Raw genomic sequence first — 17,962 nt, forward strand, 5'->3', positions numbered from 1 at the left:
TCCTACTTCCACGTTCAGTTCAGAAGAATATATAAAGGAATTACACATTTGTTTTTACCCTTTCCTATGTGTCTCCTGGTATTTTCTATTGTTGAGTTTCTGTTGACATTAGAAAGAAGTCCAAGACAGAATCTGTTCCTGTTATTTGAAGGGTCTGTGAATCCATCTATAAGCACACTTCGGGAGGAAGCCTGGAATGTCTCCCCAACTCGGTTGTTTAGTTCATAGTAGGCGACCGAGCACCAGTGCTGTGGCTCCTCGTAGCAAACTGGCCGAAAGTCTGAAAGAAAATGGATCAGACAGCACATCACTACCCTCACACCTGGGCTTCCCATCTCCTGATCCACCGGAAAACTTAAATTGATGCTGTTAACTAGAATGTTGGCTACAAGACCAAGGATGCTCTTTGCAATCTTTTCAAACCCATCACTTTAACGGAAGCTGTTTGTGATCAGCTCATCTGGGTAACGTACCTGTGGCACAAAGGCCAGGGTCCCGTGACTCTCCCACGGTTAGAGCATTTGTAAACATATTCATTAGTACTGAGGGGGCCAGGCAAACAACGATATGAACAGATCCATGCAAACTTCATCACCCCAAAGGAAACACAGCTAGAAGGAAGTTGGCAGGTCACCTCATCTTTACATATGAAAGAAAGCAGACGACTGTTACTGTGCCAAACTGAATCCCTGTGGCCAAGAGCATCCTTTTCTAACAAACTAAAGATGAAAAATAACAGTTTAGATATGATAAAAACCAAACTGTAAACACCAGATAGGACTTTAAGAAAGGAAAAAAACTTCCATATAGACTCACATTCTCCTTTGTGTACATATGGAACACATAATTATTTATAGCATAAAAATATTTCAAGAGCAGTATACTTCAATAAGAAATCCATGAATGGTATACTATTACCTCAAATTTTTCCAAGTTAAGTAAGTTGTCAGTAACCAACCAAAGCTCAGAGTCCCGTCTTTCTTTGCCACTCACATTCTCTCTCTGCCTTTCTAGTCATTATATTATCTTTCTTTTCTTTGAACATCCTCATAATTCTTTTATCTAGAGTGTGTTCTTATATGCACTACAATATAAACTTATGAAACAGATAAATTAGGGGGTGATTATTTGACTTACAAGAAGACCTTCAAATATACAAGAATTCACTCTTGGATACTTTAAATAGTTAACTCCTTTAGACTCTCCCTGCTCAGCGTGGTTCCTAGAACCTGCATCACCTGGGAGCGTGATAGGAATGACTGAGCCTCGGAGCCCACCTCACATCTAGGGAATCAAATCTGCACTTATAAGGACGGCCAGGTGGCTTGTATGAACACTAAAATTGAGCAACATCTATCTGGCCTATTATAAGACACAAATAAAATTTTGTAAAACCTTACTTACATATATTTCTAGACGCATCCCTCTAAGATAAATGAAAGATACCACTACAACCTGTAGTAGAGACACAGTGGGATAAAATCACTAACTTCTTAAATACCCAATTCCATACGACACATCAAGAACTACCAACTTCTAAACGTTAGGTTAAAATAAGAAACGAATTTATTCCAGTAACCGGGGTGATAAGTAAAACAGTCAACCCACAGTACTGAGGAATGTCAAAGTTAAAACGCAAAGCCACACCATCTGCCCCTTAACACACGCGGGAAATGGCAGGCCAGCACATTTTGTTTTGTTTTGGTCTTTGATTTGCTTTGTTTGGGGGTAATAGGAAATACTCTCTCGGAAAATAGCTACCTTTAGCTGTTCATCTGCAAATTTACCTCCATTAGGCATTGACAGCACTAAATGACTATCAACTGTGGCATCTACAGGTTGGCCATTCTGGGTCCCTGGGGCTTCTGTGGCATGATAAGGCGGGGGTGGTGTGTCAAAGAAAAGAAAGCAGTAAAACAGGAATGTCAACCTGGCAAGCTACACAAAGACAGCTTGATACAACGTTTTTTGCCATTAAACTCCTGGGCTTGGTGGACAGTGCTATTGCTAAAGAGAGACCAGTAATGTAATAAGGCTATTCTGTATTGACACTGGGCGTGTCCTACAGGAGAAATCAGGTGGCCTGAGCTCCTCACTAAAGGGCTGATTAGTTTTCTCTCTGACTTACGAGTTATCATTGAGTTCAAATGACTTCAGGATAAGAGTTTCAAATCTAAGGGCTATTCTCTTAGCTTTTCTCAATAGCAGAATAGTCTGTTATCTGGCTTTGAAAACAGAGAAAGCTAACTCTTCTTTGAAGTGAGCTTAATTTTCAGTTCCTCTGTTGCCATGGATTGTACAATGGCCACATGGATGCTCTGTCTCTGAGACAGTTCAAATATGCCCCCAAACACAAAACAGCTGAAACCTGACTGTAACCTTGTGTTCAAGGCATGCTGAGAAGGGCTCTTCTCCCCAAATATCTGTTCTGTGATTGGACAGTGATGAGGGAAATGGTAGGCATTGAGTAGATAATTTCTCATTAGAAATTAATTCATAACAATCCAAACTCCCAAGGCAGAGGGAAAACTCTTCAGTGAGGACCTCAGAACAACTGATTCCTTCTGTATACATTCCTAGTCTCTGTTCAGAATGGTCCTGTGACATCAGCGGTGGAGTTCAATGGCATAGAAGGTGGGGTCAGTCTGCCTTTGCTGAACTGAACTGTCCATTCAAGTAGATCTCACACACAGGGGCACACAAAAATCGCCAGTGGAACCTGTTACAAATGCAGATTTCTGGCTTCACCTGGAGAAATTCTGATATAGCTTAGCGGTTGGATGTAGCCAGGTATATTTTAACAGGCACTGCTGGCGGTTCTAACGCAGGTGGTCCGTGGACCACTCTGCAAAACCATGCATAAGGATTTCCTTGTGAGAAAATGAACTATGACCCTGGTGAAGAAGTTATAAAGTGAGGTGATCCTTTTGCAGGTCCTTGAGTAAATTTAAATATAAAATTTAAGGGCTAAACGTAGACTCACCATATGACCTAGCAGTTCCACTCCTGGGTACACACCCAAAGGAACTAAAAGCAGGGTCTTGAACAGATACTTGCATGCCAATGCTCATAGCAGCATTATTCACAATAGCCAAAAGGTGGAAACAACCCAAATATCCATCAACCAATGAATGGATTTTTTAAAATTTGACATATCCATACAATGGAATATTGTTCAGTCACAGAAAGGAAGTAACTGATACATACTACAACTAGGATGAAGTATGAAAACACTATGCTAAGCGAAATAAGCCAGAAACAAAAGGACGAAACATTATAGGATTCCATTTATATGAGGTGCCTGGAATAGGCAAATTCATGGAGACAGGAAGTAGATTAGAGGTTACCAGGGGCTGGAGGAAAAGGGGATTGGGAAGCTATTGCTTAATAGGTTCTCTTTGGGGTGATGAAAACGTTTTGGAAATGGATAATGGTGATGGTTGTACAACATTGTCAATGTATTTAATGCCACTGGATTGCACACTTAAAAATGGTTAAAATGGCAAATTTTATGTGATATATGAAAAACCACTGAACTGCATACTTTAAATGGGTGAACTGTATAGCACGTGAATTATATCTCAATAAAGCTGTTAACAAAATTTAAGGAGCTGAACCAGTTAATCTCAAAGTTCCTTTTAGTCTTATTTATCTATGGATATGATATTCAGGTCAGCATTTTGCCATTAAACATTCAGAAAAGAATTATTTTCTTTCAAATTAAAAGGCTATTCCCTCTGTGAGAAACTAACCAGCTTCTGCATAGATGTTGGGGTCTCTCCTTCCCAGGTGGGAAGAGGAAAGAAAATCAACCTGTTAGTTTAATCAGGGCAGGAATGCAAAGTCAGTACAGGAAATCTTTATAGCACAGATATGTTTTATGTAAACACACATTTTGTGACGTAATTATCCTCCTGTTCTTTAGCCATGGTTCTGTCCTCAAATGACTTCTCTTTGTGTTGTGTCCCTTTCTCAGGGAATCCAGCCACTTGCAAGACTTCAGCCACCTCCTCCACTCTGTGTGAACGACTCCCGGCCTTCCTTCCTAACCTCAGCCTTCCCGCCACATCAAGTCCTACTGATTCTACCTCTTCAACTTCACTGCCTTCTTTCCATGCCCACGTCCTTTCTCTACTCCAAGTCCTTAGAATTACTTGCCTGGACTGCTACAGCCCGCCCCACACTCTGTTACTTATTACACAATTGTTCTCAATGGTCACTGCATCCTGAAGGTCAGAGACCATTGTCTAATCAATCATCGCTGTACCTCTAGTACAGTGCCTGGCACTTAGCAGGTGCTCACTCATGACTTACTGGCTCAATATAATCTCTATCTACAACCCTGCGCTCCAGTCCCAGTTCCAAACGCCTACGTGGTAATTCATTTACTCGGTAATCAACTAATAAGCAACTACTGCCTTTCAGGCTCTGTACTAGACATACACAAGGGAAGACAACTGCCAGCTGAATGTGGGAAGTAGACACAAAGGAATCACAGAATATAGTGTGATAAATGTAATGGTAGATGTATATGTAAAACAGGAGATGGGCTGCTGAGGGGGAAAGGGAAGAACTGAATAACTCGGAAGGGAGGAGGCAACTCCTTTATTTTCCCACATTTTATAAGTTCTTTGAGGACAGGGACAATTTTTATTAATCTTTTAATTCTCTTTTGAGCACTCTAAGGCAATGCTTGCATATAGTAAGAGTTCAGTAACTATCTGTTAAATAACTGAACATATGAGGAAATGAATGAGGCAGATCACAACATCTGGCACCAAATGCATGCCTCTGGGAACTTGTCAGCCCAGGCCATCATTCAGCCCACATTCCGCCTTTCACATGGGGGCATGCACATTCCCTCTCTCTTCCGTATGCTTTTTCAGTTCAGCAAACACTTACTGACTAGCTCTGTCTTCAAGACACTGTGCTGGCTTCCCATAGCAAGAAGGGAGAATGCCCCTGGCTAGAGCTGGGGCCTCACTCTCTGCCCCCTGAAGCTGCACAGACATCTTTTGCAGGCAGGGACTCCCTTTAATTGTGGAAAGAGGCAGTCAGAGAAAGGCCAAGCGCTGAGCCCTCACACTGCCTGCCCTCAGGCCAAGTCTTCCTGCTTGCGTTAGAGAAGGATTTTATAATCTTCTTTCTACTGCCTTTTAAAGAAAATCCCTGGAAATTCCCAGGGATGCTGCTCTAATCCATTCAGTTTCTGAGCTTCCAGAGGATTAGGACCAGAAACCAGAGCAAAGACATGTTGTTGCTCCAGGGTAACTGCTCCAAATGGGAATAGCCCGGATCATCTTTGAGGGTGGGCAGGGCCCAACGGCCCACAGGAGATCCCTGTGCGAACTGTAAAGCTCTAGATAAATGTTAGTTACAGTGATTGGAATGATGATGGTCCCACCATAAATAATTGCCTTAGGTCATATTTCACATCCCCGGCAGCTTTTACTGACCTGAGTGTTGATAGGGACTCTCCGGCTCGGAAGGGCTTCCTGGGGAGTGAGGGTAGCTGGCTGTGCACGGGGACTGAGAGAACACGTGCCCAGGTGAGGGAGGGAATGCAGAGCACGGAGGCTGCTGGAAAGAGTCGGGATAGGTGGCGTTGTGCGGCATGAGCGGCTCACTGTGGAGGGAGGCACTGCGGAACTTGGCCAGCAGGCTGAGCTGGGGGTTATATTCGCTGTGTCTTGGCACAAGTACAGGAGGCAGCACTAGGATAAGAAAGGAACCAGTGGGTTAGAACTGAATATTGGCTTGTTGGCACAAAATAGAGTGAACACTTGCTTGTTTGTTGTTTTTTTTTTGGTGAGGAAGACTGGCAACAGATGTTAGCTCAGGAACAATCTTTCTCTCTCTCTCTTTTTTTTTCCGCTTGAGGAAGACTGTCCCTGAGCTAACATCTGTGCCAATCTTCCTCTATTTTGTATATGGGATGCTGCCACAGCATGGGTTGATGAGTGGTGTGTAGGTCTGTGTCCAGGACTGAAGCCGCAAATCCTGGGCCACCAAAGCAGAGTGCGTGAACTTAACCTCTACACCACCAGGCCGACCCCAACACTTGCTGTTTTCAGTCCACATTTTTTTATGATAAAACTCAGTTTTTCCTTTGGGAACTATCCCTCCACCATTCTTTGTGCTCATTGTGAAATGTCAATTGAGGTCCCATCTCTTACCAAAAGTGAGCTGGTGAAGCAAGCTAAACCAATAGCTTCTCTCCTTGCAGCCTGTACATCACGCAGACTCTCCCAACAGGAAGTTTAGAGGAGAATCATTCTGATGTCAGCACTCTAAAGAGACAGCCTGTTCATTCCTGCCACGGAAATGACCAGAGCTGCCCTATTACCCGGCCTTCTAGACACCTAATTGTTCACATCTTCCTTCGATTCTGCCAATAAAGGGTTTTGGTGTTTTTTAAGGTGATATCAGTTTCTCTTGCTTGCATTGAAACTCTGAGTGGTGCCCAGAATATTCTTCCTTCAGTGCCCATGCTGAATCATTTAGATGACCAGCCTAAATTTAAGGCTCAGTAGTGCTCCTAAAGTAAAAACATTCTACTTGTCTTTACCAGAAAGATTTGAAGGTAACAAAAGTTATTAAGCAAAAGATAAACAGTGAGTAATAAAAGTGACCAAGTAAAAGATAAACAGCAATAAGAGAACTTATAAATAAAGCCTGTTCATTTTAGTATGTTCCTTCTGGGTTCCATATTTTAAAAAGAACACGAGTGTTCTTGACCCTGTTTCTATACAACACCTCAGGAATGGATGCAGTTCTCAAGGGCAAGCTCTGTCCAGGCATTCCTAGCTCCTGTTTACTTGTAAAGTGTCACAATTGCTGGCAGAAAGAAGGGACTCCATAAATGTTGAGGTGCAACCTGTGACCAAGGATAGATCCAGACAGAGAAGCAGAGAAAGGAAGGAAATAACAGAAGGAAATTTTCCAGAGCTACAGATGGATCCATGTCATCAGACTGAAAAGACTACAGGGTGAACAGCCCAATTAATGAAAAAAGATCCCAACCTAGTCAAACCGTCTTGAATTTCAAACATCTAAGGACAAACGGAATAGTATTCTAAAAGCTCCCAGGGGATCATCTCAAAGTCACCTAGAAAAAAATGAGAATCCAACTCATATCTAACTCCTCATCACCAACGCTGGACACTAGAAGGCAATGCACCAATGCTCTTCTAAGGGAAAATAATTCTTAGTCCCAAATCCCACAATGAAAACCAACAGAACATCCCAAAATAATATAAACTATAAACCAAAACACAGATATCAGTGATTGAGAAAAGAAAGAAAGGAAGAGGCTATTATAAATTAGCTAATTCTCATCTTTTATGAAGTTATCTAATGGTGATAAATTTGGAAACAGATATTTAAGCATATTATCTAGAGTTACCTCCATAATTTTTAGTAATAATGGAGGAAACTAGCAAAAGAAATTAGCAAGAATGATTAAAAGAGGTTGTACCCAGAGATGGATGTGGTAGCACTTGTGGTTTTTTTGTTTTTTTTTTAACTCTATCTCATAGAGTTCTTTTTATTTTGGCTGGGAAAGACTTTCCCTGAGCTAACATCTGTTGCCAATCTTCCTCTTTTTATGTGAGCTGCCACCATAGCATGGCTATGACAGATGAGTGGTGTGGTTCTGTGCCTGGGAACCGAACCCAGACTGCCCCAAAGTCGAGGACGTCTAACTTTAACCACTAGGCCATGAGGGCTGGCCTGGTAGCTCTTATTTTTAGTCACACTGTTGATTTGTTGCCACACTAAAATACTGATAAAACTTCCATAAAAAGTAAACGTTTTGAGATAAACAGATAATGATAGCAATACAATAACAAACACATCAGTCACAAAGTCTACCATTTATCTACCATAACACATTTATCTCTTTCTTAACGAGCAATCATTTTCTGTTCTACAGGCAAAAAAATAAACTCAAAAAGGTAAACGAAAAGTTTTAAACTAAACCACTAGAGGTGAGGGTGGCAGGGAAACAAATGACTTCCTCCCCCTTTAAAAGCCAGGATTTGTATACACTGCCTTAGCACATTACAGAGCACTCAACATCACCATGCAAAAACGACCTGGATGGTAAGCCCTTACCTTTCCTCTTATGTACCCCTTCCTGAATGTGCAAGCAGAAAAGATGGCTTGCCTCACGAATAGTCTGAAAGTGAAGGACCAACACAGCAAAGAACATATGGCTTCTTTTTCAATGATGCTTCCTCATCTCAATGTTAACACTGTTCAAATAAACACTCATTTTTCTCTTTTAGATGAAGAAGAATTTGAATAATCTCTGTGACTTCAGCTTTAATGTAATTATCTCTATGGTATATTCCTAACATTGTTACACATAAGGCCTTGCGCTCTTCTGAATGCACAGACTTCTATTTCTTCAGGCCCGGAAACCTTAGGCACCAAAAGAAAAGAAAGGGTCTGCTTTTCTTTATTGAGACAAATATCTTGATAAAATATTTTTACCATCTGTGTAAAACCAAAGGCAGCGACTATTTGTAAAGAAAACCAATGGTATCATCCTGCTGTTATTCGGCCCGACTGGCTCAGTTACCCTAGATCTGCACTGTTCATATTTTTAAATACTTCCACTCTAAACATAGCTGTCCGAGTCCATTTGGGCTGCTATGACGGACATACCATAGACTGGGTAGCTGATAAACAACAGACATTTATTCTCACAGAGCTGGAGGCTGGGCAGTCTGAGACCAGGGGGCAGCACGGCTGGGTCCGGGTGAAAGTCCTCTTCCAGGTGCAGACAGCTGTCTTGCCACTATGTCCTCACAAGGTGGAAAGGGCCCAGGGATCTCTCTGGGGTCCCCTTTTATAAGGGCACTAATCCCATTCATGAGGGTCTGTCCTCGCGGCCTAATCACCTCCCAAGGGCCCCACCTCCTAATACCATCACCTTGGGCAGTAGGTTTTCACATATGAATTTTGGGGGGACACAAACATTCAATCTATAGCAATAGCTATTCCTAATTATGAAATTCTGTTTCACATTGCAACTGCTCCATGCACATACTATCGGGTAACCTCAAAGACCCTGGTTTCAATGTTATGCTGCCTTTTAAATACTACACTATCTTACCATCTAAGTGTTACACAGGGGAAAATAGGGGAAGGAATTACTGAGTATATGGGGGTGCAAACCAGAGCTGAAAAAAGCTTTTGTATCTTTTTCAACAGTCATTCTTTGATGGAGTATGGGTATTTTATGTAAAGGAGAAATTACACTCATGAAATAACCTCTAGTCACATAGAGTACAATCATTATGTGACAGGAACACATTTTTGTACAGCTTCTACCAGACCTGACCCTCCCAAAGTGTGGTCTGAGGACAGATGACACTTTACCAGCTGCTGGGTACCAGCCCATGAAGATAAAAACATGGAAACTGACAGTGTTTGGAAACTTTAATAGAAATTTGACAAAGTAATTTTATGTCTATTGAAATGAATAATAAAGAAAATTGGGCTTGTATTTTGCAAGTCTTTTTAAAATTTCAGTTGCCTAGTAATTTGTTTTTACTGGTTTTTGAACAATCGGAGATTTAAAAAACAAAAACTGGTCTTTCACTACAGATAGTTTGAGAAGCACTGAAATAGGTTACTTAAGAGGTTATGTGAGTGAAAAGAAAATCAGAATGCAGCTTCAATGTTCCTAATGTTCCATGGGCAGTCAAAAAATGGGAGATTTCAAAGGCAAAACGTAAACTTTATGATAATTAGCGACCCAGCAAACTTGCTTAATATTAACATCTTCATTGTTCCCAAAATATTTACTTTAAACAGGGCCATAAATCTCCTTTTTCTATGAAAAAAATCAAAGTTAGGAATAAGAAAACCTGTATAGCTTAAATATTACCTTAAAATTTTTACCTTTCATTTTGGACACTCAAACCTAAAATATGATGATATGAAATCTATGTGCCATACATAAAAACATTCACACTGTCCTTCATAAAAGAACCTTAAATAATATGAAAAACCAAACTATCAATGATCCTTTAAAATTAGGTTTCTGTTTGAGTGTTTAATAGAACTCAAATCTTTGAAACAAAAAAAGGAATCAAGTCCTTTCTGTCATAAACTCAGACATTAATGACTTTTTTTTAAAGCATGCAAAGAGAGCCCAGAGAGAAGAGGGAAAGAAGGGAAGAAAGCAAAGACCCATTTGACTGAGGGAAAATGCATCAGATTCGCCAGGACCGTGGGACTTTCTCATCGCAGTCTCATGCAGGAACTCGATCCCGGGAGGAAGTGACTTCGAGAGGCATCCACATCCAGGCAGGTGACTTCCTTGGTAACAGTTTTACAACATGATGGCAAGATTTGGGAACCTGAAAGGTTGTCTAGCTAAGACTGCTACAGGCTGGGCAGGAATCACTCACGGGTCCTGCTGGAAGGTTAACCGAACTCTGGAGACGGGAGGCAGGCTGCACTCCCACCACAGCCCGCCTAACAAGACGGAGCCGGTTCCTAAGGGACACGGGCCATTGGTCTCCTGGAAAGAGGCAGATGGCCATTCAGGGAGAAGAAGCTCTCATAAAACTGCATCCCTACAGCCACAGGAAAACACAACCCAAAGAGAAATGCAGTCAACCTGTCACAGCCAGTGCAAAGGAACAAGGACATCCACTAGACTTCTTCAAAAGGGGGTAAAATATATGTATAAACACATACACATACGGGTGTGTGAGAGCTTTAGAACAACGCTTTCTCATATTTAAAGCCATATTTAACAACAACTGCCAATCTCTCCCAACCCCCATTGTTTTCAGTCCTAGAAGGATTTCTGGCAACTCTTTCATTGGCTCTTTTCAGACACAAATACGAGATACCTCCACTTCCCTGAGCTTGGGGAACACGGCAGCTAAGAAACCTTCTTTAGTTTAGTGCAGTTCAGCTAAGCTGAGGAAGAGTGGCCAGGCAGGGGGATGTTCATTTTTACAGTTAATCATATCAAGGCCATATTAAAACCTTCAGAGGCCCCAAGAACTGGGAAAACCTTATGATGATGACTCCAAAATACATCAACATAAAACAGCATTTTTCAAAATCACACAGAGCTTACATGTACACTGAAATGAGAATTCTGCCTTCCAGATTTTTCTGACTACAAAATTTTGCATTAGTTCCTCAAAACTGAGCCTCCCTCTCTTCTCTTCTTCTCTCTCTCACTCTCTTTTTTGCTAAGGGGTGGGGGGGGGGCGGTCCTCGTCTTGCTGGTGCCCCATCACTCTCCATCAACTGGGACGTACCTCCTTAACTTCTAAAATAAACCATGACATCATGAAGGAAGCTCACCTGGAGTCTCCACCCGGCGGTAGTGATAGGGATTAATGCACACCTCTTTCTGCTTGGAGCCAAACGGGAACTCACAGCACTCCAGCGGCTTCAGCTCGTGGTGAGACTGGAGGTCGGGCCAGCGCCACACTCGACAATAAATAACATGTGGCAACCCCTTGCGGTGGGACACCTGCAGCCGGCCATCCAGGGACCGGGGAATCGTAACACATTTGCTGGGCTGCCCCGGACAGCTGAGGGCCCTTTCCAGCTCGTCCATGGCTCCTTTCTTCTTCTTTAATTTCTTCACTAAGGAGTCTACCGCCTTCTCCGCCCACTTTTCCTCTTCATCTCCTTGCTTCCAGCCTAGCAGTCTCTTCACTGCCGGGCTGGTGAAGGAGAAGAGGGAGCTGATGGGGGTGCTGGAGTGCATAAGAGGTGAACCACCGGCGTCCAGTGCAAACAGGAACTGGACAGACAGCCCTTCACTGCCTGTGGGGCCTGAGGGAAGGAAGCAGCAAGTAACTCTCCAGGGATGTCATAGGTATGAACTCTTCAGGGGTGTCATAGGTCTTCCTCTTCTTCTGGAAGTAACTGACCAATTCAGTATGGGACGTGTGTTGACTTTCTCCTAAGCCCTGCAATGGGCTGGCCAACTGTGAAAAACAAGACAAGACTTCACTCAGTTTAATCAGGATAATTTTCAGAAAAGGTTCAAGTTGGATATGAGAGAGAAAATATTCTTCAAATATTTTAGACTGGAAAACCCCTAGTCATCTTTGATTCCTCCCACTCCCTTATTCCCCATATCCAAGTCTTAGTATTTCTGCCTTCAAAATCTCTCTCAGGTTTTGAACGTGTCTCTCCATTTCCACCAATGCCTGAGGCCAAGGCCACCTCATGACTCCCCTACATTACTGCAGCCACCTCTGAAGCGGCCCCTTTCTTCCAGTTGGAATCTTTTCACTCCCACATACGAATTCTAACAAGTCATTTTCCTGTTTAAGAAATTACAGTGGCTCCTTGGTTTCCCAAGTATAAACTTCTCTGCCTGGGTTTTTAGGGCCTCTATAATCTTTCCTCAACATGCTCATGCTTCCTCCTTTCTCATGTATTGTTTGTACAAGTAATCTACCTTTATTGTAGAAAACATGGTAATATAATATAATACAACAACATAAATGACAAAGAAAGAAATTAGCATCACTAATACTGTCACCACTCACATGTTCTTCCACAATACTTTATAGGACAGGGGCTCTTAAAGTGTGACCCAAGGACCCTCTGAGTCTCAGAGTCCCTAACGGGGAGCTGCAAGGTCCTTTCTTTTCCAACTACATATCTGTGTACACTAGATTTTCTTCATGTACTTCAACCCAAACAACATATCATGACAGACTGTATGCAGAAGAGGATATGAGAATCCAAGTCATCTATTTAAAGAGGCATTAAAGAGATTTGCAAAGATATAAAACAATAACACTCTTTTCACTAATTTTTTGGGAAAATACAGTTTTTTAAATAAGAATGTTTATGCTAATATATAATGGGTTTATTACTGTCTTCTAATGAATCCACAAATATTTTTAAGTTTCCCAGTTTTGATTCCTAAAATGGTAAAAATTGATAGATGTAAGCCACATAAGAAAGGGTTCTTTGGAGTTCTCAATAATTCTTAAAAGTAGAAATGGGTGATGAGACCAAAAAGCTTGAGAACTGCTTTTCTAGAAGTCACACGTGGTCGCACACATAAATGCGTACACGAAAAAAGTACTGCTGTCACCTTTGTTATTCTGCCGGAAAATCAGTTGAATTCTTCCTTGCCCTCTCATCCAAAGGAGACGTTCTTTCCCAGTTATTCAACAGTCCCATTTAAGTTTCCTGAGGTAGCACTGCACTTCCTCTTCTCTGAAGCAGCTGGCTTAAACAAAACCCTCTCCTTGTTCCAGATTTTAGAAACCAGCTACCTTATTAATGTTTAAAGTGGCTGTTGGTAACATTTTGGAGCAAGCTGACTCATTTACTATCTTGGAATCCATCTCGCTTATAATCTCCAACAACTGCTTGTTTCATATGCATTCAATGTAATTTTCTCTTTTGCTTCCCTGGCAGGAAAGCTTCACTTTTCTGAGCCCAATTATATAAACTTCTTTGAACGAAAGTGCCATATAAACCCCTGCTATTGTGATAATTATCAGGCACCTCACGTGAGGAGGAGGACAGCCCGGTTACACAAAAATTGACGACATTTAATAAATATAAAGCAACACATATCACTTTATTCCTCATATAGACTTTACTTAGCATTGTATAGGGGTAAACTCTGAAGAAAAGGAGAGCTGAGAGCTTGATAGCTGTTCTTTTTCACTTGGCAGTTTGACTTACACTCAGTTTTATTTGGAAAGGTTGATTTTGTGGCTTAACGATCATGAACTTATAAAGTATAGTGAAGTCACTGTGTTCAAGTTCTGTTTACTTAATCGAGACAGGCTGCCTTAAGGCAATGGCTGAAGAGGGTTGGGAGAAGCAACACCATACAAAATAATCTGAACCCCCAAGAGCTTTGATTCTGCTTACTTTTACATTGGATCTGTTATTTGTAAATTGTGGCATAAATCTTTAAGCTTAGGTCAGTGGTAGAAAAGGCTTTTCATAAAAATAGTCAGCAAAGCTAAATTAAATATACTTTTTAAAAAAACTTTTGCTCCATGAAACAAATAACAGTTCTCTAAACCAGGGTTTGTTGTTATTTTAACTGTGGGTTCCTATCTATGAACAGCATGTGAATTCAATTTATTAGAACAAAACAGTGGTTGCAAAAACAATAAAATAAACTACAGTGTAGTGCAGCTAACAGAGAAAGAATAAGTATTATTTCATTAAAACTTTTCATTCAGAGGTTTATGTGTATGTGTGCATGTGTAGATGTCAAGGGTCACAAGGCAAAATTTATTTGTTCTTGTGGGTTACAATCAAAAATGTCTGAAAAGCACTACCTCTAAACCATACATTTCCTCAAATTGTTTCTTGATGAGTGACTTTCAGGGATCACCATCCCTCCTCGTCCCTTAGGGAAATCCCAACTGGTCAAGAATCCAGGGTCTGAGGGATCTTGGCTCTGCTGACTGATCTCATTGCCGCATTTCAAATCTTTATCATAGTCTCACAGTGGATCCAAAACTATGATTTTACTGCTACAAGACACAGCTCCTATCCCATTACACAGAAGCCCTCGCATTGAGGGGGGGCCCAAAGAACCAAATTTAGAATCTCAGAGTAATAAACACAAAATTTGTAATAGCTGCCTCTGGATAGGAAAGGAAGAGAATAGAAAATATCAAAAAGTTAAGGTTTAATAAAGCTGACTGGTGGGTACACAGATGTTCAAAATACCATTCTCTATACTTGTTTGTATATTTGATGTATTTTTTAAGAGAAAAAGTAAATTTAATGCAATGAATCAAACTTGGAAACTCACTAACACTAAGGCTTCAGGTTCTTGTCTATGTTAACAGCTCCTATTTGTCCAGCGGTGCAATTTAAGGTTCATAAAGGTTATTCCATTCTCATTCCTATAATGTTTTAGCCACTAGTAGAACAAAGGGCCCTTTGTTTATCTCCAGCTGGCCATCACACTAATATCAACAGTGTGGGCCCCCCCGACCCCACCCAAGTTTGTTTGATAGTGTCAACCTGGCTCAGAACAGCTCTCCACTGTCAGATCATTGAAATGCCCATAGACTATATGCTCTGACCTGCGACAACCTCCTTGCAGATACCACCGCCCAGGCCCACCATAGTAATTAACATAGAGTGCTCTCAGAGGGTCATTAAAAAGCTGTCACAACAATGGGGTGGGAGTTGTTAATACTGCTTGTAGTTACTCCATGCCTATAAAGTACAAAGAAGAATCAAATGAAATAAACCATAAAGATGAATATGCCTGAAGGATTTATAAACAAAAACATGACCAGATAATTTCTACAAAATACAAGAGCTAAGGAAGAGAGATGCAGGGGGTACTGTAGGAGGAAGAGCCCTTGGCCCAGTCTGGGGAGTTCTGGAGGATTCTGGAGATAACCGAACTGCACTTAGAAGGATTTAAGTCTCAGTTAAAAAATAAATGAACTTGGCAGATTAGGACAATTTCGTAATAATTTTTTTTGTGGTTAAATTCTCCCTTTTGTAAGAAAATTACATATCCCTGTCACAGATCAACTGTATGATCTTCGGCAAGTCACGTGTTCTCTCTGGGCCCCCTCATTTCCTCATCTGCAGATCAAGAGGGACTCAGCCTCCCTGGAAGTGTCTGTCTGGGAGATGGTTCCATGACTCCACGGGTGTTGGCTGTGTGACTGTGTGGCCCGCTCAGCTGCTGTCGATGCTACATTGCTACTCCCTGGGTAGTCTGAGAATGAGGTCTTCACTCACGAAGCCATACTGCATAGAGCAGGGCAAAGCAACACTTTTTTTTCCACGGTTGTCAAATTGACCCTTTTTATAACAAATGGTCATCTACCAACACAACACAACTTCCACCTTTCTCTCCAGCTTTTTCCTTCTCTCTAGCCTTATTTTTATTACTGCCAAGGAATAAGAGCGAAAACGTATGCTTGGCATTACTGCATCTGACACCATTTGTGGCACCTTCACCAAGGCCTTCAAAACCCCAGACGTCTCCAAATGCCATCTGTTGATCATTAGGGCTTTCCTTCTTTGGGCGGAAGGAAAAAAGCACCATGACCATGCCTCCTCCGGTTCACTCGTGGTCCACTTCACGCACTCGCAGCACAAAAACAGTCCTTTCTTTTTCTGGCATCTGAGCTTTATAATAAACCCCAACTGAGTGAGCAAAACAACTTCTCGTTTTCAAGTTTTTAAATAAACAGGACCACGTAAAAGAAAAGCAGCACTGACCACATGCACGCACCATGATTTAACCATACGTGATTTCACACTGAAATCCAACTTACCAGGCTGGAGAGAAGTTCGGGAGATATGAGCCTTTTATTTTTAAGTTGTCAGTTTAAATCCAACTCCTGTTAGCAGTTACTCAAGATGATTTCCACCTACATGGCCTCCTTGGAAGATTCAACTGGTGATTTTAATTGCAAAGAAAATAAAATTCAAAAAATATCATTTAAGATGGATTTGTTGGTTGTCTGCTCTGGAGCATGCCTAAACCCTGGACATAAGGAACCTCTGAACAATCCTTCATAGGCACTGCTTCTGGGTCCACGTGGCCAAGAAAAGTCTACACCACCTACCAGGCTGTACACCACAGTCAGTCCAGGGGATCAGGAAGTGCTTGTCCTTCTGCAAGGGCCACTCCAGAAACATTACCCATGACAGAACACTGTTTCATTATTTGCTTTGTTTTTAAACTTTTTAACCCTATCAAGCTGGATGCTCTAATCCATAGTCAGCATTAAGTACACCTTGGTATCTCCTCTATATAACAGCTTACTAACCAGATTTAGAATTTCAACACACTTGCCAAAGGAACACTTAACCTTAAAGGAACAGACTGTTCTCTTGACTCCTTTTACAGCACTTTCTGTACACCAGTAATTAATATGGCAATAATAAGTGCTTTTAAAGTGTAAAAACAGATCCAAAAGAAGGTCTATCTAGAAAATAGCTGGCTGTTATTATCACTAGTGGCACATATACATCATGTCTTACTACTGTACACACTTGAAGAGAAACCAGGTTTAAAACACACACACACACACACACAAATACATAGATGTATATTTGATTAATTCAAATGTGTCTTCACTTAAACTAGCCTGTCATCTGTATATGCTCCAAATGAGTGGCAATCACAAGTTTGTACTGTAAGATATAAATAACTACCTCATACATGTATACGTTTAGTGTCACTGGATAAACATGTCAGTTGGATAAACATGGAAATGGTATCATGATTTCATATTCTGGGGGAGAGGCTTTTCTAGCTGTATTCAGAGATTTCCTACAAATCTGTGAGAGGGCAGTTCCCATTCACCAGTCTCCTAGTGAGCATCTGGTTGCAGGGTAGAACATCTTCTGCCCACAGTGCCAATGGAAGATGACAGAGACACATCCGTATAGTAGGGACTCTACTCAAGAGGGCCATGGTGGGATTTCAAGGCATCTATAGACCCCTGAATTGTCTGCTTATTTTCAGTGATTTTTCTATATGGATTTTCTATATGGATTTTTCTAGGGAGATAGTCCATAGGAATTTTTCTTCAAATTCTTAAAAGAACCCATGACCTCCAAAAGGTTAAAAAAAAAAAGTTCACTGAATTAGAAGAAAAAAGAAATGGAGAAGGTAAGAGAGAGAAGGGGAATATGTTGAAGAGATGGAAGAGAATAGCCGACTACTCTACCTGACTAAAGTGGGTGCTGGAAAGAGGCTTAAAAAAGACTTGAGTCAGCGGATTCTGGGAAGATGGCAGAATATGAAGCACCAGAAATCTGTCTCCCTACCTAGACAACAATTACACCAGCAGAATCTATCTAATTTAATATTATGGAACTCTGAAGTCAATAGAAGGCTTGGAACTTCCAGGGGAAGGCTTAGATGGTAAATTGTGGTTAATTTCAGTCCATTTCAGTTCTTAGCACAGGAGCAGTTACCCATCCTCTAGCCCTT

The 17,962-nt window shown here is 41.3% G+C and overlaps 1 protein-coding gene across 9 annotated transcripts in view; it reads right to left on the reverse strand.

The window, feature by feature from the left end:
• The window catches only part of SMAD9 (SMAD family member 9), a 77,371-nt gene that overhangs the window by 15,517 nt on the left and 43,892 nt on the right, over positions 1 to 17,962 (reverse strand). For 4 of the 9 annotated variants that reach the window (XM_070520535.1, XM_070520534.1, XM_070520536.1 and 1 more), the window contains 3 exons: positions 11,341 to 11,975; positions 5,457 to 5,714; positions 59 to 280 (listed from right to left, as the gene is read on the reverse strand). In XM_070520535.1, coding sequence (XP_070376636.1) covers positions 59 to 280; positions 5,457 to 5,714; positions 11,341 to 11,752 — 892 coding nt within the window. In that variant the 5' untranslated portion in view covers positions 11,753 to 11,975. Of the gene's footprint in view, positions 1 to 58; positions 281 to 1,787; positions 1,899 to 5,456; positions 5,715 to 11,340; positions 11,976 to 16,292; positions 16,415 to 17,962 lie in introns of all 9 variants that reach the window. The other 5 variants (XM_070520532.1, XM_070520531.1, XM_070520540.1 and 2 more) reach the window with 4 other exon arrangements.

The sequence above is a fragment of the Equus asinus genome, chromosome 11 (assembly GCF_041296235.1).
Source record: "Equus asinus isolate D_3611 breed Donkey chromosome 11, EquAss-T2T_v2, whole genome shotgun sequence".
Taxonomy (NCBI): Eukaryota; Metazoa; Chordata; class Mammalia; order Perissodactyla; family Equidae; genus Equus; species Equus asinus.